This window comes from Ceratosolen solmsi, unplaced genomic scaffold, assembly GCF_000503995.2.
Source record: "Ceratosolen solmsi marchali unplaced genomic scaffold, CerSol_1.0 scaffold23, whole genome shotgun sequence".
NCBI classification, from domain to species: Eukaryota; Metazoa; Arthropoda; class Insecta; order Hymenoptera; family Agaonidae; genus Ceratosolen; species Ceratosolen solmsi.
The window spans coordinates 2,731,448-2,756,264 of record NW_011948430.1 but is presented as its reverse complement, the minus strand read 5'-3'; the positions used below and the strand labels follow the sequence as shown (position 1 = coordinate 2,756,264).

The 24,817-nt window shown below is 31.3% G+C and overlaps 3 protein-coding genes and 1 non-coding gene across 7 annotated transcripts; 1 reads left to right on the top strand and 3 right to left on the bottom strand.

Annotated features, from left to right (window-relative positions):
• Positions 1–1,106: 1,106 nt before the first annotated feature.
• Positions 1,107–10,659, bottom strand: LOC105364001 (probable phospholipid-transporting ATPase IIB). Of its 4 annotated transcripts, XM_011501835.1 has the most exons (14): positions 7,360–7,861; positions 7,073–7,287; positions 6,076–6,220; positions 5,727–5,999; positions 5,257–5,499; positions 4,985–5,173; positions 4,202–4,788; positions 3,568–3,981; positions 3,305–3,470; positions 2,826–3,204; positions 2,174–2,414; positions 1,932–2,098; positions 1,636–1,839; positions 1,107–1,541 (listed from the first exon to the last, which is right to left on the bottom strand). In XM_011501835.1, the coding sequence occupies exons 2-14, from the start codon at positions 7,126–7,128 to the stop codon at positions 1,408–1,410; spliced, it is 3,198 nt and encodes a 1,065-aa protein (XP_011500137.1). In that variant the 5' UTR covers positions 7,129–7,287; positions 7,360–7,861; the 3' UTR covers positions 1,107–1,407. The 4 variants fall into 4 exon arrangements, with proteins under 4 accessions (XP_011500137.1, XP_011500134.1, XP_011500136.1 ...); XM_011501832.1 differs by lacking the exons at positions 7,073–7,287; positions 7,360–7,861 and adding an exon at positions 9,798–10,659; XM_011501834.1 differs by having other exon boundaries at positions 7,073–7,861.
• A 421-nt stretch (positions 10,660–11,080) lies between these two features.
• On the bottom strand, positions 11,081–12,067 carry LOC105364000 (coiled-coil domain-containing protein 103). Its single transcript, XM_011501831.1, has 3 exons — positions 11,782–12,067; positions 11,467–11,714; positions 11,081–11,401 (listed from the first exon to the last, which is right to left on the bottom strand). Exons 1-3 carry the CDS (start codon positions 11,932–11,934, stop codon positions 11,092–11,094), a joined length of 711 nt encoding a protein of 236 aa, XP_011500133.1. The 5' UTR covers positions 11,935–12,067; the 3' UTR covers positions 11,081–11,091.
• A 1,625-nt stretch (positions 12,068–13,692) lies between these two features.
• Positions 13,693–22,720, bottom strand: nan (transient receptor potential cation channel subfamily V member nanchung). Its single transcript, XM_011501976.1, has 15 exons — positions 22,630–22,720; positions 22,369–22,547; positions 21,963–22,053; positions 21,701–21,877; positions 21,306–21,495; positions 20,493–20,646; positions 18,895–19,149; positions 18,744–18,826; positions 18,002–18,499; positions 17,575–17,740; positions 17,240–17,501; positions 14,421–14,602; positions 14,144–14,260; positions 13,915–14,040; positions 13,693–13,818 (listed from the first exon to the last, which is right to left on the bottom strand). Exons 1-15 carry the CDS (start codon positions 22,718–22,720, stop codon positions 13,693–13,695), a joined length of 2,697 nt encoding a protein of 898 aa, XP_011500278.1.
• A 1,423-nt stretch (positions 22,721–24,143) lies between these two features.
• On the top strand, positions 24,144–24,215 carry TRNAP-AGG (transfer RNA proline (anticodon AGG)). Its single transcript has one exon. It is a non-coding gene; the product is annotated as a tRNA-Pro (tRNA).
• The last annotated feature ends 602 nt before the right edge of the window (positions 24,216–24,817 follow it).

Here is a 24,817-nt window from a genome sequence, read left to right as displayed (position 1 = left end):
TAATCACCAAGATTACAATGTCCGCTATGTGTTTTAATTAATAAAAGATATATATCTTTTCCGAAAACGGTCTTATCATTATGTGAGAAATTTTTTTTTTAAACTAAGCAATTTAAGAGAAATATATACTAATCGATAAATGATATCTTTGGTAGATTAAGTTCAGCTATTTATGAATTGATGTAAAGCTAACTTACATTAACTTTACAAAGTATAACATTAATCGAACGTTACTTGTAAAATTAATATTTAACATTGATATTGTAAGTCTATTTTTGAAAGAATTCTTAATTATAACTTCGTTTTATGTTATAGGGAAAATGCAAGTACATATTTCTATTCTTATAAAATCATAGGATTAAAGACGACTAGTTACGAGAAACTGTAGTTATATTCTAAAATATCTTATTAATAACTATTTGATAACATTAAAAACTATGAAAATAGCCGTGCAGAATTCTGCAAAAGTTACTACACCAAATGCTAGTAGTCTTTATCTTGAGACTTGCAGGTTCCCTATGATATTGTTATTTTTAAGAAAGATATTTATCATTAGATGATAGAATATTAAATACAAAATATGCTCGTTAAAAAAATCATTTTAATATATTTTACATAAGCGGAACAGCGATTGATGTTCACTTTTACGCCATCACAGTCTGTTTTCTACGACATTTGTACACACAATGATTTACTTCACTTCATAATTTCCACATATATTAGAAGTAATATTATAAATAGCTAATAATGTATATTGAATAATGATTGAATTGTGTATAAAAAGCAAAATTTATCGAAAAAAAAGAGAATGGATGAAAGCTTGCAAAATAATCGAGAAATCATCAATCTCGTGTGTAAAATAACTGCATAGAATACTGAAGATATTAAATTTTTGTATTAGAAAAAAATATTATTATATATTTTATAATAATGCAATTGCTCAAATTTACACCGGTCTCAAATGTTATCTAATCACATACACAGAATAAGATGCACTATGAACCGAAGGCAACGCACTTCCGTGTCTCAATCGAAGTCAGGATAAGCGTAGAGGGGAAGTCAAAATTTCTTGATGATTACAGAAGCAAAATAATATCAAGTCATCTCTCCTTATCAAATATCCAAGAGCCGATATCAACTCTTGATCAACTCATGTCTGGCTCGTTGTGAATAGATTTACCATGTACAAGTAAATTAGATAGAATTTGTGGATATGAGGCTACTAATTGCTTCGTATAATAAAAAATTAGTAGCAAATGCCACATCATCGATATACGATGTTATTTTAAAAACGATTATACAATAAGTTAATCGGATCAGTGATTTTTAAAATAGATTAACTTCTGTTGGAAATATTACATTCAAGGCAAAAATGTATATTTGAATTTTATTTACTGACGACAATTTCTATGATAACTTTGTGTAACTTGGCGGAGAAAACTTTTTCCTCAACAGTTTAAGTATGTAAAGAGGCATACAAGATACGAGAGTTATAACCACTACTTTCCATAAGAAATCTGGCGTTTTAATAAATTCGGCATCTAAGACAAATAAAAAAAAAAAAAAATTATCCTTTCCGTTTTATTATACTTTATTAAGTAAATCGTATAATTATAATTCAAATTGTTTACTTACCAAAATAATCTTTCAAGACAACTAGTGATAGCATGTATAAGGCCAAAGAGAAAACTTCTGCAAGAACCATTATATGATGCCATGTTCTAATTGTCAAAGCTACCATAATCAATTCTGTTAAAACTAAAGCTGAAAAGCTTATAGCAACTATATGAATAAATTCATCTTCAAACATAATTAACGCACCATACATTATAACACCGCCTGCAAATGCACATTTATACATTGAATTTACTTCAAATAGATTTGCATAAATAATATATCATATAAGCATTCATAAAAGAAAATTCTTTTACCTTGGTAAATGCTGATTAAAACCCACATGAAAAATGTTTTATACGACAATGACCGACCTTTGCTTAAATCTTTATAAAGCTCTGGAAAAGTCAAAGCTATTTTTCCAGACACATCTTTGTCTAAAACAAGTGAGAAAACAGGGAACATGGTATATATAGTTGCGTATCTGTAAAATGTAAGTTAACGTTAGTATAGGCACAAAGCAAATATCAATAATATACTAATCTCTTTTACTACGTACCCAACCATTAAGAATCCTTGATAGAGTGGAACTGACGAGAAGTAAAATACAGCGGAAAATACAGCCTGCATTGTTGAAATAATTAGACCACGATGTATAACAAATTGACTCAGAGCGGCGGATCTTTTATAACTTCGTCTACCATGAACAAGTAGCAAGTTTGCCAAATGACTAAACTGTTGAATTGAAAAATCAGCAGCCAAAGATGCTTGTCTACCTTCAAGACCTTCAATACCAATACCTATTAAGACAATTTTAATTAATTGAAATTATTACCTTGTTCTTTATTTATATTACACTAAAATTATTTAATTTTAAAGCCAGGTTTAATTTACGATTTGTAAATATCATAATAAAATATGTAAATAAATTTCAATTAAATAGTCTTTCTCTTTCATATACAAGTATTAAAATAACCAAATGCGTGTAGTTAATTTTTTAGAGTTAAAAATTCAGAGAAAAAGTAAAATCGCACAAAGAGCTAATGTTCCATATATATGTACATTTATATTTATATGATATTAAATTAAATAAAAATGTAATTTTATTTTTATTGGTATTGTAGACTATTTCAACGACAGATTCATATTAAAATCTTCCTGAAATACTCATTTCACTCTTATTATTATTGAATATTATTATAAAAACTTACCAGCATCAGCAGACTGAATCATAGAGACATCGTTTCCACCATCGCCAACAGCAGCAGTCCTTTTGCCGGTATGCCTTTGTATTAAGCTAACAACCTCAGCTTTTTGCGTTGGCGAACAGCGGCAACAAACTACAGCTGGTGAACCACATGCGAGTTCCAAAAATTCATCCTCGTAATACTGTAGGCATACCTCCAGAGAATCACCACTTATAACAAGGGCGCAATCTTGCTTTTTCCGGAATATATTTAATTCTAAATGAGCATCTGTTCTTGTTACAACTGATTTAAATACATGGAGACCCTGCGTTCGAGAAACAAGTCTCGAAGATTTCGCTATACAAGTTGCGGTCTCTAGTTTATCTCCGGTTAACATCCAAATCTACAACAATTGTTATTTTATTACAAATCCATATATTTTCGATGTTTTTATATAATAAAAAAAAAAAAAAAAAAAAAAAAATATTAAAAATGTCTTCAACCTTTATTCCTGCATTTCTTAAAGATTCTAACGTAGATCTAACTTTATCCTGTAATTTGTCTTCGACTCCTGTAACACACAGTAATTCCATTTCTCGTTCAAGACTCTCAATTACGGCAGTAACTCTTGACACACGATCAGTGACACACATTCTTGCGGCATTGTATCTAAAACGTAAGAAATAATTTATCTTGCGTAATTTGTTGCTTTAATAATAAAGTATTATCATGTGTTGCTTTTCATAAATATAATAATGAAAATTACCTTGCTTCAAAATCTAAGTACTGCTCTTCAGTCAAATTCTTTTTTGCTACAACGAGTGTACGAAAACCTTCTCTAGCCATATTTCCGCATTCTTCTTCTAGCCAATCATTGTATTGTACAATTCCAGCCATCACAACGTCAGCGCCTTTCAAATAAAACGTAATTTCATTCGTCGATTCTTCTTTAACGATAACACCCATTCTTTTTGTTTCGGAAGTAAAGGGAAAAATTTGCAGAATCGTATAATTTAAAAGTTTGCCATTTGGAGCTTTAAGTTGCATGGTATTTAAATCTCGTTTTATTAATGCCAAACCAACTTCTTCGGTCCATTTAACTAAGGCTACTTCATCTGGACTTGATGCTTGGTACGTAAGTCCTTGATCTGAATTATAATTACTATCTCCTTCTGGTTGACTAAAATTTTAGAAAAATTATACATTAAATTAACTTTTTGTTATAATACGATTACATTTTTAATTTATAATTATTATTAACAAAAGTCAAAAGTTTAACATATAATTGAGAATTGTACGTTATATTTAATAACGTATGTACGAAAATTTAAAATTGTCTGTTTGTTTAAGCTAAACTGAGATCATTATTTTCTAAATAAAGTAATAATAAAATTATATACCTTCGAACAGAATTAGTTTCCACAGTTTCAACACTATCAGTATCGAGTTTACTATTAAGATCTTTATTTTTGACATCATCGTACACAGGTGTAACATTGTGACATAAAGCTAGTGCATGTACCGCTTCGTAAATCCTTGTGTTTTCTGATCTTCTAACTTTTCCCGAATATGTATTAGTCGATACCTTTATCGGTGAAGATTCGGAATCAATAGTATAAAAAGTTTGTAAAACAGAAGACACTTCATCAAAAGAATCTTGTCCATAAGAGATAGTTCCCAAATGCAATTTCTTAAACACCATTTTATTTTGTGTCAAAGTACCAGTTTTGTCACTCAATAAATATGATATTCTGCCAAGTTCTTCCGGAATTGTAGTAGTTCTTACAACTGTGCCAGCAATATCTTTATCTCTTTGGATGCACCAAGCATAAAACGTTTTTCCCATATCTAAGTTTACTCGAAGACTGATTGGAATTATGTAAGAGAAAAGTAATACAAAGCGGAACATATAGCGATACCATGGACCACTAAATCCTTTCAAACACATCATAACTAAAGCCAAACCAATAACAGCACAAAACAGAACCTAAATAATATGTTAATATGAATTGTTTTATAAATACATACGTACAAAAGGGCATACATACATAAATGCATACATACATACATGCATATATGCGTACATACGTATGCGCGCGCATACACACATACACGCGCACACACGCGCATACACACACACACACGCGCGCGCGCGTTCAAGCGTTGAAATTTTTTATATTTACTTTTGTTAATTGATTAATTTCTTCATCGAGTAAACCAACTTTAGATCTTGGTGCCGAATGATTCATTAATGATCTTGTTTCCTGTCCTGTATAAACAACAACTCCTAATGCTGAGCCTGATGCAATTGCTGTATTTGCCCACAATGTATTGTCAACCCCAAGACTTTCTTCACTGCTATATCCATCATACTGCAAATAAAGTTTAATGTCGTATAACTTATTTTATAATTTTGATATTTTTAAACTAGCTTAAACAAAAGTATGGCACATACTCTTGTAAATGTACCAATAAAACTATGAATATCTTTTTGTGGCTTTTCTACATAAAGACTAGCTTTAATATCAAATAGCTGAGAGTCTCCGTCTAATTTTTGCGTTGTTGGTACTGCTAATCGCAGTTTCCAATCAGTTTCTCCATCCAGTTGATCAGTTCGTACAAAGCAAGCACCAGACTTTTCTGTTGTTCTCAAAAGAACAAGATCTGCTGGCACTCTCTGACCTTTTTCTACAACAACCTATGTAAATTTAAACTATGTAATTAAAAATTTAAAGCACAGAAAATATGAATTGTCAAAATAATGCATGTGTATAATTTTTCTTAATCTTTCTTAAAAAAAAAAAAAAAAAAAAAAATTTTAATTTTTTTAAAAAAAAAAAAAAAAAAAAAAAAAAAAACTACTTCTTCAAATAATGAAATGATATTATATTATTTAATAATATATATAATATAGTAAAGACTTACTAAATCTCCGACTCTTAATTTTGAACTTGGTACCAGTTCTGGTGTATTAAAACCTTTAACTAATCTATAATATTTTTGACCATTAACTTCTTTATCTCTCTTATATCTTCTACAATCATCCACAGCCTCTCTGCAGAGTGTGACTGCCAAAACAAAACATAATGGTCCCCAATATGTATATAAATATCCAATTCTAATGTCTGGTATAAATTGGGAAATGGCCATTAATAAAAAATAGAGATTGAGAAAAAATTTAAATTGTTGAAATAGAACCTGCGATTAATAAAGGATAAAATATTGTTAGAATTCTTTTTAATTATATTTTTAATGGAATAGCTAGAGTACAAACCATTGGTAAGAAAGTAATAATACTATATTTTTGGTTACGAATGACATTTGTTGGAAACTTTTCGTACATTAGCTGACCAATTTGTATAGTTCTTGCCCTCAATTCTTTTTCTTTGCAACATCGTCGCCACATCCATGTACAGCATCTGAAAGACGAAATCACGTAAATAATGCACACATAGCAAACGTTAAAAGTTAAAATTTTCAGACAACAGACATAACTTCTGATGTTAACGATTTGCAAACTAACTTTATACAACAAAATTATAATAAAATAGATTAATAAAAGTGTATAAAGATAGTGTAATTAATAGTATATAATAAAAGCTTCAGTGATAGCATTAATTAAAAATATGCACATTGTAATAATGACAGATATGACAGCACAATAAATAACGTGTATCCGCATTAAATTTACAATATACACGTTTACATGCAAACTTTGTTTATCGAATGGAATACTTGATAATTTGTTTAAGAATGAAAGATCAATGTTTTACATTAGCTATAGTAATGTAATGAAACTACAATATAATGTACCATTTCAAAACAACTATTGATCATAAAACAAATAATTAAGTAGAGTATATAAAATATATGCATACATATATATATAGATATATATATAGGTACTTCCGCATACGCGCGCGCGCACACAAACGCACGCACGCACACACACACACACACACACGCGCGCGCGCGCGCATATATATAAATTAGCAATATGGTGAATTGAATGTGATGTAATGTTGAAGAATTTAAAACACATTGTAACGTTGATTTTTAAGAGCAATTATGAATAAAGCAATTTCCTTCTAAAACATTAAGTAATGCGTTTGAGAAACAAATATTTATGATTTACTTATGAGCGCAGTGCATGCATCAAAATATGACAAAGGAATCTTAGGCAAAAAGATCCCTAAACAAATCACTATGTAATTAAACAACTTTTGACAATGTGATAAATTAATAAAGTATCTGTCAAAAAAAAAAATTACAATCGTCGCAAGAATTGACCGAGGGCCGAGTAGTAACGTCGCAGTCTTTCCATCATGTGCAGCTGCTATGGTGTTTTTTGTGTTGTATTACATATGTATATATAACAATATACGCGAGACTGGACAGAGTGCGAGACTGGATGTGGCAGTCGTGAAGGCTCGAGGCTCAAGATATGTAAAACAGCGCAGAAGAATGAGTCAGAGACTGGCGTGGCCTGCACGAACATGAAAAAAAACCTGCTGGGGAGAAAAGTTCGGTTCTGACGCCTTCTTTATTAATACGTCACCTCGTCCACGAGCTGATATGTCGCGGCTTGCTTATCAATGGAATGTCCTCCTTCGACAGGCGAATAATGTTGCTCTGATTTTCCATTTCAAACATTCAGACGGGCGTAACAACCCGCCCGTCACGCTAATACAACACTATCACGGCTCGTTTTTGGCCCCCGTAGATACGCGAATATGTTCACTAATCGTAGCACCGATTGAAAATTAACGTAAACACAATTGGGAACGATGTAGGCAGTAAACTTATTGACAATTGTGCTGCGGCGCTCTTACGTGTGGCGTTTCAGACTTGAGGATCTGTAAACGCATACGTGCGTACATAGGCACACTTCCACGCATTGAACCGTTCTGCCTCAAATGACGTCAGAAATGTCATATTCAACTGAGCATAGAGAAGGAAGTTTCAAGATCAGCAACAGCAGCACCTCTACCCACTACACGCCTCTGTATATTATGTATACAGAGTAATTGGCCTGTTTACTCGCCTATTAGCAACATCTCTGCTTTACTTTAGATTGCGACATTTCTCGTTTGATTATTAATTACGCTTGTGATATTATAATCTCTCTCTCTCTCTCTCTCTCTCTCTCTCTCTCTCTCTCTCTTTTTGTTTTTATAAAGGTAAAGATATTTTTAACAATATTTCATCGCGAAACAAACGCATTCGTCAAAATGCATTTGAAATCTTTGTTTATGCAATCGAATGCACGTAGTACACGTTCGTTCTCCACGTTCGAATTGAAAATCGTGCTGGCGGATTACAGAGACATTAGTTAATGATTATAGAATTAAAACACCGTCAATAATTATAGAAGAATAACTATATCGACCCGTTCGATAGACTGACGCATCATTATAATAACCTTCGCATTGTAATTCGCGTTTTATTTTGGTATAATCATATTTATATATATATATATATATATATATATTATTAAAGTTACTATTTTTTCGGATTACATAAGAACGTTTAGGTGGGTGGATGTCGCATAAAAAAGAAAAAAAGGGAAAAAACTGTAATGCTGCCAATATTTTATTTTTAATCCATTATAATGTTTTTTTTTTTAAAAGACCATTTGTTTACGAAATGTGACGAAATTTGAGTGTATTGAAAAAAAAAAAAAAAGAAATGATAATGATAATAATATTAATGTTGATACAACGTACGTAGATATAATTTCGGAGAATTTGAAATTATGATTATACATATCGATCGATTATATAAGCGTCAACGATGAATCCTAGATAAATATACAATCTTGCTTATTAATTTAATAAAAAAAAAGACTTTCGTAGCATATAATCATAATATTTGGAATGTATTAGTCACTGAATGAATGTAAGTTTTCCATTAGCACTCTCAAGTTCAGCTTGAAAATACTCAAAAGTTTATAGCAGCACGAAGAAAATTATTAATATTAAAATATAATTTTTATCCTTAACATAATAAATTAACATATAATAAATACTTATCAATTACTATTTGAGATTAAACAAATTAATTAACATGATTTTCAATTAATTTTAACTTGAACGGCTTAAAACTGAGACTTCTATTTTAATATTAAGAAAAACATGTGTACATTAGATGCATAAACACCATAGTCAGCTTTAAATAATTGATTTGCTTTACAATGTTCTTTATAAAATTATGAAATATTAATAAGTATGATGTATTATAAAAAGTATTTATAATCAGTTTCTTTTATTAACTTAAAAGTCTTCAAATTTTTTTCTCTTTATTAACCCTATATAATCTTTATTAGGTAACAACATTTGTAACAGTATTTTTCAAATTTAACGCCCTTCATCTGGTGGACAATTCAACAACTAAAAAAAAAAGAGAACAATATATCTCTGCACTTATCGAATAACGAAACAAGGATGCATGATGCCGTATAAATCTAACCTCTTTCTTTGACAAAGTAATAATATCCGATTCCATTATAATCAGTACGTTTATATTTTTGTTTTCAACTTTTTTTCTCCCCCCCCCTCCCGCCCCACCGCCCCCGTCGCTATAATTTTAACAAGTATAATCGTGCAAAAGCAATATTTTCATTTTAAAAATTAAAAACCTATTTGGTTTTTGATTCACACAAACAAAATATGTTTGTCAAAAAATAATAAAAGCCTATATGTGTTTGTTTGGCGGAAGTGTAGGAATCGCGTTCTGATAACTTATGTGCTTTATCCAACAACAAACGCTTTAAAAAAAAAAAAAAAAAAAAAAAAAAAAAAAAAAAGAGGAAAGGAAAGGAAAAAACAACCAAACAATACGAGTAATACGTGAAAGAGAAAAATCCTGCTATTTAGAGATCGAACGATTAAAGGTCCCATTAAAATATTAAAAAGACAAGAAGCAAAAATAATGAAGTAAAGTAAGGCCCAGGGGATCTTAAAAACATTTGCTCCCACAGGCGCATTACTCACTCACCCACACAAGATGTGCTTGAGCAATTGGGAGCATTTGGACAGTCGTCCGTGACGATTCCTATTGCTCGTCATCATGCGTATACTATCTTCCGCCGGCTGCAAAAGATAATCGGTTTCCTCATCCATTTCAAAATCCCGCTCGTCGGAGCTCAGCCGCAATGGCATCTCCTCTAACCTCATCGCCGTGTTCCGTATTCGAGCCAGCTTTCTTCAACTGTTGCTCCAGCTTCGTAATGCCAGCGGCGATGGTACGCCAATTTCCTCCTACTCGCTTCATCAATCAAAGGACGCGCAAGGTGACCACGAGGATAATTTAATAATCGAACGGCTAAATAAACAAATACAGCTGGACGACGGAGGCCTTGCTCGACAGTCCCGTCCTCGTTCCTCCGTCCACCCCGCGCATAACAATCGCGTCAATCGTCAAAGCTCCCACCACTTCGCTTGCAGGCTCCCTGGACCGTTAACGCCTAACCATGTCGTGAAATTGGAAGGAATTCGCCATCGTCGAGCACACGCACCAGCGCGCAAACGTAGAGTCATTCGTACCCACGAGCCAGCACACGCGCATAATCATTAGTGGGCACACGTGCGTTATAACCGAGGCCGGACAATTCGAGCCCGTTGGACTTCCGCCTCCTTATTCCTACGAGTCTTGCGATGCTTTTATCTACGTACGCGCGCGACTTATCGATTGTGCATACTTTTTCACGATCGAGGCTAAGCGTACACACGTGTACGCCATACGCGCCGCAGTCCCGATAAAGACGTCAACATAATGGCATCGTGCCAACTCCGTTCAATCGCAGTGTCAAAATAAAAACTCGACGTCCCGTAAATTCCAGTCTTCACTACTCATATTGAGACATCCCTTTCTCTCTCTCTCTCTCTCTCCCTCACACACAGCCCCTCTGTCTAACTATCTATCTATATCACTCTCTTCGTAATGCGGATTTCACGTGGACTGGCTGCTGGATCTTTCATTAAATTTGCGCACTCACAGAGCTAGGAATATGGCCTTATCTCTAAGGAGGAGACGTTACGAAATTATGAGGCCTAAGGCTATTAGTGCAATCGCGGAAACGCTATTGGAGGAGTAGATTTTTTTTTTTTTTTCAAGCACGTTCAACCGGTACGACCACATCATTTCTATACTTTATTGCCATTATTATCAAAGTATGTATATTATGTATTTTTCGCATTTAATTATTCCATTATTAGATAAGTGCCACGCTACGTATTTTAGATAAGAAAGAATAAATATTACTCTATTACTTGTGTTTACATATGTTTACTTATGTTTTATTATTTAAGCTATGTTTTTCCAATGAAATTAAATAAATTTGTTCAAGCTCTTTTATGCTATCTATTGCCGTGTCGTCCCTCATAAGAACCAATATCCTTTCGAATAAAAGCTTAATAAGACTCTTTTCGGTCATCATTGCTAAACTTAAAGATAATCTATTGCATTTGCTAAAAATTTGTAATAGTTCAATGACATCCGCAACATTATCGGTAGCACAAATTTCTATGGTAACGTGAAAAAATTCTTGAAGAAATTCGGTCGGCACTTCAACATGGAAAAACTTTTTTAATAAGTATTCCCTGCAATATAATTGCCTTTTCAATACCAAATTCAAGCAGTCATGCATTATCTATTAATTAATTACCTAAATTCGATCAAGTACTCGAATTTTAATTTACAATCGGACAAATTATTCCAAATCCTCAAAAATTCTGCATTCGTTTGTGGCTTTTTAATAAGAGAATCGTTACTTGATTTTGAATTGAGAATATTTGATGTATTGTGTGCTTGTAGGAGCGCTTCTTCATTTTTGTTAAAACAATGATTCCATGATACTTCAGCTTTTTTTTTCATCTCTGATCGCTCTAATGGTCGTAGATGTGCAGCTTGTACCTGTTGCACTCACTTAGATGACTCGATAGGCATTAAAATATTATTGGAATAAATAATAAAATCTTACCATATTATAAAAATGATCATAAGTTGGAACTCTTTGTTCAATCGCTCGAAGTTTCGCGTCATTTTGTAATTTATATAATTCATCCGCTTTCAAAGCTTCATCCAACTCGTTTTCTAACATCTTGTAATCTATAGGCTTCTTAAGACTACTCATTATTTTTTAAATTATAACAATGCCTTGATTAACCAATTAGATATTACGAACTATCTTCTACTGCATAATTAGGCGATTTTACTGTTTTATGGTTATCGTTGTCATAGTAACCATAGAGCTGCTTACTATAAAACTAACACGAACATTATTTTTCAAATATTATAAATAAGACTATTATTTACATTTAAAGAACATATACAAATATTAGACAAATATTTATACAAATTTTAATTATTTAATCTTTTTTATATTAAATGATGTACTACTATATGCATTAATGGCTTTTAGCCCAACGTTTTATACGATTAGAATAATTAAATCAATGGCTTAAAAATGAAAGTTACAAATTTTAAATATTTATTATCGCGAGTGAAATTAAAACAAATTGTATAACAAAAAATAAATATATATATATATATATATATATATATATTATTTTTGTCTATAGGGGATGAATGAAGAGGAATATTTTAGTTTATTCATATTATTCATATTACTTAATTAAATAAATATAAAATCTGAAGTAAATAAAAACTATGCTAGTAATATTTTTATATACTTCTTATATTTTTGATTAAGTTTATTTTATTTTTCATGTAAATAAATGAGTAATACTTTTATTAGAAAGATGTAGAAAAATATAAGGAAAGATAGCAATTTTTTAATTTATTGCTAAAACGCTCCATTGATACAATTATCTTAAACCTAATAACGACAAGACGTTTTTAAAGATAAACAATACTGCAATTAAATTGATTATCTTATTTATCTTTAAAAACATAATCGCCGTAATTTAGTTAAAAGAAATTTATATAGACTATATCGCTTAAGTACTCTGCTTTATAAAATTAGTTTGTGAAAGTATCGTCTAGCCTCTTTTCATGTAGAGATGATTCATAGATAAAACTGTTCTTTAATAATCTAATAATAACGGAATAGTTAATAATGCGTAAAAATGATCATAAATAAATGTCCATAATATTCTTCAAAGTGCTTGTACAAATGATGTTTAATTAATAAATTACTATTCTTAATATTTAAAGACATTTTTATATAACATACGCAATTCAATCATTTGTAAAATTAATAGGAATGTTTAATTAATTTAGACGATGAGTCTAATAGTTTAGATATGAAATGGAAAAATATTTATTGCTAAACGTTTCTACCATTTATCATATTTCATATCTGTTAACAAAAACTCCCTCAGTTTTTTTCATCGGATTTTCAGTTTTGATATCTGAATATTATATAATAACAAAATATTTATCACAAAAATCGCTAAATATAAAATATCCATAAATTTTTATGTTTATAAAATTATGTTTATAGAACCAGATAATGCTTAGAATAATATATTCAGATCAATATTCAATAATATCATTAAACGATTTTCATATCATATGCATTTTTTAATGCAAGTTTCTTACGCGAGTGATATTTAATCGAGATTAAACAAAAATTAAAAAGATTTAAAAAAAAATACGGGGAAATTCAATAAATATTCAATGGATATGCCTTAAAAAGACAGATTTTTTGTTTTTTTTGTTTTTTGTTTTTTTTTTTTTTTTTATTTTTTCATATACATTTAAATTTAATTAGTAGATTGTTAATCATAAGAACCTTTTTAAATAAACTTTTTTTTTTTAATCTATTGATATTATTATTATTATTATTATTATTATTATTATTATTATTAATTACTACTATTATAATTTCAGATAAAATAATTTATGTTAGAGTATTTTTTTTTTCTATTTACTGAACATGCGTGTCATCAGTGATTTCCTTTTCTTTCAGAAGCTTATCTTTTCGTTTCTTCACCAACTTTTCGTGAATTCTTTTCATTTCAAGAATTTCTTTCATTTCTTCCTTATCTTCTTCCTAAAGCATAAAAGTACGATTATTATAGCTTTGTCATTTGAATGTGCATACAATATAGTAATTAAGATGTGGTAAAAAATTTGGAAGAAATCTTACGGATTGATTTAATCGTAACACCAGTGCTTTTCGCCCATCAGACATTGGCTGCGAATAATCGTTTAATTTTTTCAATCTTTCCGCAGGACTCACGCCTCTCTCAACCACAAGAACAATTCTTGCCCACTAAAACAATATTATATTAATCCATGCTTAATCTATATTTTATTACCATCTATCAGTTGCTTATCAAACATAACGAACGTATGCATTATAATGCCGAACAAACCTGTCTTTGCCATTCGTTTCGCGTTTCCGCTATTTTTTGATAAGTGTTGCCCATCATAGCGATTAGCATGTTTACCAGTAGAATGGCAACGATAGCCATATAAACCACAAATAGCGACTGCAATAGAGAGAAAATCTTAATTTCCACGTCGGCTTTCATACGGCATAAATAATGCATTAAGCGTTAATGCATAAGCGCCCAAAATATCAAAAACGCTTGTAAATGCTATTTTCGAGCTAAGACGTAAGCATGCGAATCACTAGAGAGTCAGAGTCACCTTGGCCTCCATCTCGTGCTCTGTGTTCTCGAACGCGTCATAATAATCGCCAAAATTCGTCATGCTCATAAGGAACATCGCCATGATACTCTCCATTGGCGATGGCATGGGATTAGCCTTTGAATCGTCAACTCCCTCGGGCGTGATTGGATTGTCAAATGACAAGAATATTATGTAGTAGGCTGAAACAATATTGTTGCTGTAAGGCGTTTGCTTGACGATACAACCTAGCGAAGATCCGAAGGAATAAGCGGACGTTGCGCTACAGATTTGGCGCACATATTTTGTCGTCCTTATAAGTACCGTAAAATTGAAGTATTCTGTGATTCGTTGGAATAAGAGAATCGACGCGTGAGAATCTAACTCGAATAGTTTTCGCTTCGTAGAGAAGAGGCGAATAACTCCAATGTCGATGGTAAGCGAACAATTTTTCAATTTTTCTTTTCTCCATATTTTTTTTAGGATAAAAATTAACTTTCTTCGATCTCTCGTTGTACTGAAATCTATAGATACTACGCGATATAAATACTTTCGTCTGTCTTTATTTCATTTCTGACATTTCTAAAGTATTCCAAAGTCGTGTCTTACATTATCACTTATCTGCACAATGGTATCGTGCACATATCGACGTACAATCCTAACTTTTTTTTTTTTTTTTTTTTTTTTTGTATTAAAAGTCGAATAAAAGTGTACTCGAACATTTGATAGCTTTGTTGATCAGAATCGTTATGATTATTTAAAATAAGTGTCATGCTCAATCATGCGATCGGTATAAAAATCTCAAGACTAGGAAGCAATATTGCATTTTTAGACGATTGATTTTATACAATCTATAAACGTCAAATTTCAAAGAGATTGCTAAGAAAAAATATTAAAATTCGGAATGCAAATAAAATATAAGTCAATGGCACCGTGCCATTCCTCACGGGGTGCATAGATGATTCAGTTTTCAGAAGTGCATAGAGCAAACACATAAAGCGTTACATAATACTCGTGCACAGTTAACATAATCTGACCTTGGCATAGTACCCGTATGCTCCTCGCATTCCACTAATGATGGAGTGAATTTATGTCAATATCGGGTTACAATATGACTGCTTATTTGGCTTAATCCGGTTTTCTCATTTACTCTATTTACAGGAAATTTCATTTACACCGAAAAACCATATCACAAAAATTGATAGTTAAACAAAGCAAAAATCATCCCTCTAAATCTCGATAAAACGATCCGCGTTAACCCACGTAATTTGATTGAATAATCAGACATCGGATGGACTAGTCATTTTCATCACTATTTAATTTCAAAAAGGGATTAATAATTCTTCTACTATTATACATAGATACGATGGCGAAGATATACTGTGCTCATCAGCTCGTATATTATGTACTGAAATTCTTGGAATGTATCGTATTACAGGAACGGACAGTAAATTTGCCATCGGACAATTAATCATCGCTTTTCTTATGCGTCTGTCATGCTTGTATTTTATGAATCTTACTTAATGGAACAAAATAACAATGTAGTGGGCGTTTAATTTTATATTTTGACAGTATGTTAACTGGTTTTTCTTGCTTTATTAAATATCAAAAGTGAGGTGGCTTTTAAAATTTCATATCATTTAAAATTCTTTTAAAATTCATACATACTTTATGAAATGATCAATAATTTCTAAATAAGTTCATAGAGAAACTTGAACTTGAATTGTCTGAGAGCTGACATTATTTTAGTTTTAATTTTTATTTGTCCCAAAATTAAATAGATTTAAAATATGTTAGTTGCATTTCACATTTGTATTCCAACATGTTAGAACACTGTCAATTTCAATAAATCATAAATGTATATAATAAACTGCATGGTATTAACAAAAATCCATGAAATTTAAAGCCTATTGGTTGTAATTCATGCGCGAGATAAGTTTTATACCTTAAATAATCTTGCTTATTCTTCGTATTCGAAGAGCATAAAACATGCAATAAAACAGGTTTTTCACGAGAATTAAAAATTTAACAATAAGCATATTTATAACTTTACCTTTTGTAGGTAATTAAAACAATATATTAAGTACGCCGATTTGATACGAAAAATTTGATTTTATCCACGTGCAGTGTGGACATTTGAGATTGTGTTTGTGAGTAGTTGCTTTAATAGAATTCTAAGTATATTAAATAGCGACTGTGTATAAGTAGTATTTGATTTATTATTAGAAATATTGAAAATAAAATATTATTTATATTGCGAGTAAGTTATGTAATTAATCATTCATAATACTGTAATTACGAATATAAATATTTTAAAATAATGATTACTCGTTAATTCGACAAGAAGTAAATTCAAGAATAAAGAAATCAATATTGAACGTCATCAAGCTTATTTGAATAAATCTTTTCTTATTTTGTAATTAATTTGTCAATTTATAATTAATTTCATAATTTTAATGACCAATAATGAAGTCTATAGTAATCACGAATTTTTTTTAGCTAAGATGCAATCAAATATTTATGTATTTAATAACGCAAACGATGACTGTATACATTTGCATAGAAAGGACAGATATGTATTTATAGGAATTCATTCGTGTAGTGACAAATATTTTGCACGAAAATTAATTTTAAATGAGCAATTATTGAATTTATAAATACATCCACCAATATCCACCAATCAGAGAATCTTCGGAACATAATAATTTACCGTTTATCTTTACGCGACTATAACGTTCATTTAATCAATCCACCTCCCGATTATCTCGTTCAATTGACGCTAAATGATGGCCATAAAAAAAAAAAAAAAAAAAAAAAAAAAAACTCAATGTAACACCTGCCTTGAGAGAATCCCATGACGAAGACAAGGTAGATCGAAACGAAGCGCAGTAGATCTCCCATTATCATTCGATAAATCATGACGACGAAAGGTCCGACGGTTTTAAATCCACGGCAGAAGAAGAGGAAATACGGCGCGGTTGTCAACATGACGACGACCGCGAGTTTGTCCTCGACCTCGTCCGCACAGATTATCCGTAAAAATGGAAAAGACAATAAGATGCAGCAAGAAAAGAGAAACATGACACGCGAGGGAGCTGTCATCTGTAAATAAATTCGTCTTCTGGCATGTACTGATTTCAACAGGCAGTGCCTTGAAATGGATGTTCGACCTTACGAGATTCTCTACAAACATGTTGAGGCCCAGGAATCTCGCTTCTCGTAAGGCTGCGCATATGTAAAGTATCGCCCCAAGTTCCATGAAAATCTCCGCTGTCAGTCTGATTTTCGATACGGAATCGTTTAATGACAGCAGTCGGCATTCGCCAGTCAGATCGTGCCACCTGCAATATGTTACTACAATATAGGAATTTTCCAATAGCCTTTTCTTTTTGGCCTTTATTCTTTTCAACGAATGGCCATTTGAAATTCAATTAAATTCTATTTAGACACGCTCACATTTGCATATTACATTAAAATTAACGCCATTAAAGCAAACATTTGAGCAAACAATCGTTACTCCCCGGTGCAGATTATTGTTAAAATTGAATGAAAAGACAAAAGAAAAATATTTTTGCCGTTGTATAATGAGAAAAGTGGCTTACCAATCGACAGTCTCTTCCCTCTCTTTATGTCGAATCGGTAAGTTCGTTTGATTGAAATCGAAATTATTCAAACGATCGTCTGTATAATTGTTCGCGCTTGAATTGAATAAATCGCTGACGATATCGTTGAAATCGTCATTGCTTTCCAGCGTCAATGTTGTATTTTGCTTCTCAGTCAAATTCCAAATATCCTTTATCGTCGAGCTTATGTTCGATACAATTTCTAAAGTAATTTTCTTCATGGAATTTGTTATCGATTTTTCCGGAAGCTCCAGATTTGCCGCAAGATGCTCCACTAGATTTTTCGTCAGCAATGATGTAAGCGTGAGTTCCAGAGGTTTAACTGCAGAAGCTACAATTGATTCGGACGATGTATTATTGTTTATGGATTGCTGAATCGAAGGTTTATTTGGCCACGGTATCGGACCCGGTCGAAGCGTGAAACTTATCACCGAAAGAACGAAATACGAGCAGAATAGATAAAATTGCCTGTAAAATCTGAAATTTAATACGATCGATTATTTATTTATTTATTTATTTATTCAATATGAGGCGATATATATTTATCGATATCGGCGATATCGATAACTTATTGCTAAGATTTGGAAAGTTGCCGCAATTATGAAATTATTTGAATATCATTTGTTAAAGCCTTAATCGTTCGAAAATTTATCATTATAAATAAGCGAATTTATAGCCTTAAACTGTGTGTCTTTTGTGCTTGTAATAAATTTATGTAGACCTAGATTTGACAAAAGTATTCCATTTAGCATTCAAAAGATCTATCAGTACTCCATCCATTAGTTCCAAATGCTCGTCCTTGTCCTGTAAAAATATGTTAAGTTTATTTTAATTTTACCAAAGTTATTTATAAACGAGATTCCGATACTTGCTCCAAAGACTACCAAGTTTAGGGCGGAATTGTTGCTTATTTGTCCCGTATTAACGTCAATCGTATCTATTTGAGAAAGTGGGTAAGCGGCGCAAGTTATACAACCGATTTGCCAATAAATTTCTCTTTCGATGTTTAGAATGTGAAAGAACATGTCGATGCGTGCGAGTTTGGCAGCCAACGTCAACGGTGTTAAATGTTGAATATTTCTCACTGATAGTGATGATCCTACTTCATATGCCATGTCAAAAGTTATCTGCAATTTTTAAAAATCTTTTTACTCAAAATCGGTGCTTTATATTTTTCTAACGACATAATAATTTATTCTCGATTGCATAATGCTCTTCTCGGCTCGAGTATCTTTCATATTTATTATATTTCAATTTTTATAATATAACCCTGCCGTGCGTAGTTATTATAGATTCGTAACATTAATTTCATTTTTAGCCTCAGATTATTCATCAATTTTGAAATTTAAATACAATAAGCATTAGATTTAATTATTCAAAGCATTAGGTAAATTGAATTAATAATACAAAATTCCCATTCGTTTGTCACGAGAGTATTTCAATTAGCATAAGCCCTTCAGCAAAATGTATTATATTTTTCAATAATAGTGTTGTTACCATGTCTCGTTAAAGCCAATTTTTCTTTCCAACTAGACTCGAGCAAGCGAATGCCCTAAATTGCTAATTTAGAATATAATTTCACCCTGAATTAAACCTCGAATATAATTTTAAGATTGTGATGATATATGATTTGAAAATCTCTGTGATCTTCAACTACATTTCTCTTGTATTTTCAGGAATATTCATTTTATTTATAGAATGCTCGTATGTAGGAAGATATGATGGGAAAGGAGCGAAGGAGGACAGAAGATGCCGATACATACATCGCTTCTGTTTTGCATGCGTCGAAGTAGGTGTTTGACTTTCCTTGCTAAATTTAACAAATAACTTTGTCTGGCGAATGCAGGAAAATGCGATGTTATATCTTTGCCTGATTGGAAACTACCATGTGGGCATATCTTGACTTTATGAGCAGAACAAAAATTGAAAGTAATGGTTGTTTTTCGTAAACTATAGTATCAAAATATTTTAAATTAAAAATAAAACGCGCGCGCGCTTATGGGTAATATAATAAAAAGACAGTGAGAGAGATATTTCATTTGGATAACAAATAATAATAATAATAATAATATTAATAATAATAATAATAATAATAATAATAATAATAATAATAATAATAATAATAATAATAATAATAATAATAATAATAATAATAATAATAACGTTTTCGCTACAAATAGAACGCGCATTTTAACAATTAAACGGCTCTTGTACATAGATATACACACAAGCAAAGGCCAATATTTATCAAATCTATAAATATACATCGCAGTACCTTTCAGTACTCACTATATTATTAATTTTTAAAATAATTGTTATCATACTTTCAATGCTTTTGCGTTTCTATCGCAAATGAAAAGAGTTATGTGCTCATGTAGCATTAATAGAGAACAAAATGGGCACAGTTAGATTGATACTAAGATTTGCTGTATATTTTTTCCCTTAGATGATAATTCGCATTCAAACTCACGAGCTTTTGATAAATGACGAGCATGTGTAGCACCGTGTTGCCGTTTGTGTCTTGCTTATCAGGATCTGCGCCTCTGGCCAGTATCAGCCGGTAGCATTCTTCCTGGCCCAAACAAGCAGCGAAGCTCAAAGGATATTCACCCCAGTAAACGTAACTGTTGTGTCAAATTAATCAATCTTTCAATCGCAATCTTTCATTGCCATCAATAGTTTGTGGCTTTGTTTTAAAGTCTGAAACCCCCGTGTAAATTGTTACTATTTAAAAGTAACCCCCCCCCCTTTATCTTATAACTATATAAATTCTTATTTGTTTGTTTGTTTGTTTTTGCTTCATTTTCCATCACTGAATCGTTTAATTAAAGTATTGATTCTTTCGGAACAACATGGTAATTATCTATTTTTATCATTGCCATTAACTAAAAACAAAATTGCTGTCCATAATAATTAATATCTATCCTTGTATAAAAAAGACAACGATTAAACGTTAAAATCTCACGAAATAGTATGAAATTGAATTAAAAAATATATATTAAAAAAATATAATTATTTAGAATTTGAAAAGTCTGGGCTTTAAAAAGCGAGGAAGATCGAGAGATCATTCGTCGAATCATTCGAATAATTAGTGCTTTTATTTTTATTGAGGTAATTGAGTAAAAACGAGCTAATTAAGTAGTGACAATGATATTAAACAAACATATTTACATGCGAATGGTCGTTCAATTAAAATTCGAAAAAATCCAAGTAAAAGTATTTCGCTGAAAATTTATCCATACTCTATGTATGAGTTAAAGGTCTGCTCTTACGAGCGCCTTACCCGTCATAATTAGTTTCTGGACACACGCCTACCCATTCGTGATCGAGGCTGTCATTGCGTGACGCCTTTTGATCCTCCGGGCACATAAAGTTACCGAAACAGCGCTCGTTCACGTTCGCACCGCTGTCGAGCAGGAATTTCACCATCGACGGATCCTCATTCACTATTGCTATGTGCAATACGTTTTCGCCTGCGTAAATAATAGCCTTTTAATTATATCTTTTGATTAAGCGTGCCTTTTCTTTTGTTGTTCACCTAACTAATAAAAACAAGCGAGCTTTGACGCTAAACGTAGCAAGGCTTTTAATGAACTATTTGACCAAGAGCAATTATTATAAAAATATTATGATTATGGCTTTAAGACGAATTTATAACAATTCGGTCTCTTCAATTACCGTAATATTCATCGTCGATGTAAATGTCGTTGATAAGATTCGGATAAAATCGAAGCAACCTTTTTGCCAAATCCGCGTGAATGGCCGTGGCATTAAGCATGCACAGGTGTAGGATAGTTTCGCCAACTGCGCCTCGTTCCCCAAGAGTCCAGCACACCAATCTGTATTTACTTTTATCTATCGGCATTGGTTAATGCGCGTGTAACGTTGTGTTATCGATGCAGACTGCCGTTTATTTAGTTAATTTCAACCAATTTCTTACCGATTTTATGTTCATCAACTTCTTCGTCGCTTTGCATGTCTTTGTCGATATCATAGTCCTCGGGTTTCTCCATTGCCTTCAATACCGGGAGCTACGGGTAAACAGTTTTTAATTAAACATTATAATCAAGGAACAAGTAAGTTATATATACCAGCTTTAATTTAAATAACAACAAAGAAGAGGAGAAGAGAAAAAACTTTTAGATTATTGGCTGAATCGTCGTCATACTGGATTCAGCCCGTATTAAAGATTAATTTTGTCAACGATACGCATAATAAAATAAGCGTTTGATCTTAATCCCAGATCACGAGGACAAAATAGATACATTTTTATTAATCGTTCGGCGTACTCCGACCCATAAAAGATTATTAAAGCTCAGTGTACAAATATTTAGTATGTCCGTAACCATTTTATGCCTCGGCCTCTCTTTATTTCTCAAAAGTACTAATTTTGATATTGGTATCCATTTTCCTTTGCCTCTGTTGTAAAGAAAAGGCTCGACTTTTGTCCTAATTGCATGGTCAATTTCAGCATATTGCTTTGTTTGAGATGCTCGCTTCATCATATCTACTAAAAGGCCGCCGCCTGTGAAATTTTTAATGATATACGGTAACGGTAATTAAATTCCTTAGTTTATAAACAGCGATTTTTTTCAATATTATTTTACCCTTTAAATCGACGAGTTTGTACAGTAAAATAGACGATGCATCCGTTTGTTTCTTTACACCACTAGTCACGTTACTTTCCGTATTACCCATTATTATTAACAATGAACATAAATATTCTCCTATAATTAATATAATTGTCTTGGAATATTGAATATAATAAAATTTTTATATCGTTACTTTCAAAATCGTCGTAGAGTAGTCGAGAGTTTTTACGTTACAATGAACATTCCGTTTCCATGACGTAAAACAGAATTATCGATCAAACTTCATGGTACTCATTTACAATACACTATGGTAATGTCTATTGATAATTTACGTTAAATTATTTGATAATTTAAGATTTTTCAATAAATATATGGTATCAGAAAGAAAAAAAAACAGGCCAAAAATTGATATCTGTATAAATATTTAAAATATCTTACCGATCATACATGATTGTTAATGTATATGTGACAATAATGATTGACCTTTACGGTTTATTTCAAATTACACATATAGTTCTTATTTTTCTTCGCATCGTTTTAGAAATTGAATTTTAAATGACAAAATTGCATTTAGTTCAAGCACTTTAATAGTGGTTATCTCATCTATAAATATGACTTTTATTGCTATACACAAGGTACGAGAAAACTTACCGCAATAGTCGAGAATGATATATTCAGAAAATAGTTTGATTGTTAACGTTATTCCAGAAATTAAGTCAATCAACTTTAAACAAAGGTTTCATATTTGAGGAAAACGTTTCAATATTAAAAAAAATTATTATTAATACAATTATAGAGTTAGTACATCTTACAATTTATGACGTAATTTTCATTTTTGCTTATTGCACAACTAGTTGTTTGCAATATTAAATAAACAATTTAAAAATAATGTTATATCTTTTTACCATTGTTTCTCAGAGAAATTTGAAGCTCACATTATTGTTATTATTATTTTATTTATTTTGTTTTTGTTTTTTAATACCCTAATGAGGAAGACCGCATGCGTTAAAGTACACATAAATGCAAATATATGTATTTTTTATATATTTATAACAATTATTGTTGCAGCAAGGATCTATGCTATGCATAACTTCCCTAGAATTAGAAACGATATTTCTATGGAAAAACAAAAAAAAGAAAAAAGAAAAAGGAAATATGTTTTATTACTATAGAAATATTCATTTATACGAGGAAATCTATAAATTATTATTTGTCGTATTTTTTCATTAATTTCATTTGATTGCCACCTCATAGTGGCAATTACTCATTAAATTTTTCTAAAAACAAATTATTATTATTATTATTATTATTATTATTATTATTATTATTATGCATTATCAATATACTAATGTGTAAAGTTCTCGTAACATCGTTTTAATAAAACTGTATCATCTATCGCAGTTCATTCAAGAAGAGTATTTTTATAATATTCAATAATAATTACAATTTTGTTAATAAGAAAATACTTCTCTTTTTATATCTATGAGTCGTGAACGTAATGTAAATAAATAATAATTGCACATGCGCGCGGCTCGTTGGTCTAGGGGTATGATTCTCGCTTAGGGTGCGAGAGGTCCCGGGTTCAAATCCCGGACGAGCCCGATGTTTTTTTTTTTTTTTTTTTTATTATTTGTTGTCTCGATAAGATCTATCGATCATAAACTATAGAACTGTGTTTGTATGTGGGATTTTGTATGCGAAAAGATACATTGCGCGTTTATAGTAATTAGAGCGAAAGAGCGAGAGACGCGCGCCTAAGATGTACGTGACTACAGATTGACTGAAATTGTAAACAATTTAAATAATTAACGATAACCGACAGCGTGTAATTATTAACAGTTAACTGGCATATTAGCACATAGACAATGACTTTATTGCTTTTGATATCTTAGATTTTTCATTTTTCTTGCGCACAGGTAAAAATCGACATTCGTTTAATCCTAATCGGATTGTAAATCGTCGACGGCTTAACCAATATTTATTGTAATGTAATTAACATAATCGAGAGATCTATTAAAAACATCACCGATAATTGACTATCGGCATATGCATATTCTACGATATATATTTTAAAAAGGCAAATTATATGGTTGTAATAGGGAATTCAATTAATGCTCGCAGCAACATTGATTAAAAGCAAAATCAACGAACAATGCAATGTTTGAAAGTTTCTCAGCTCAATATTTAAGGTTTCGTTCCATTT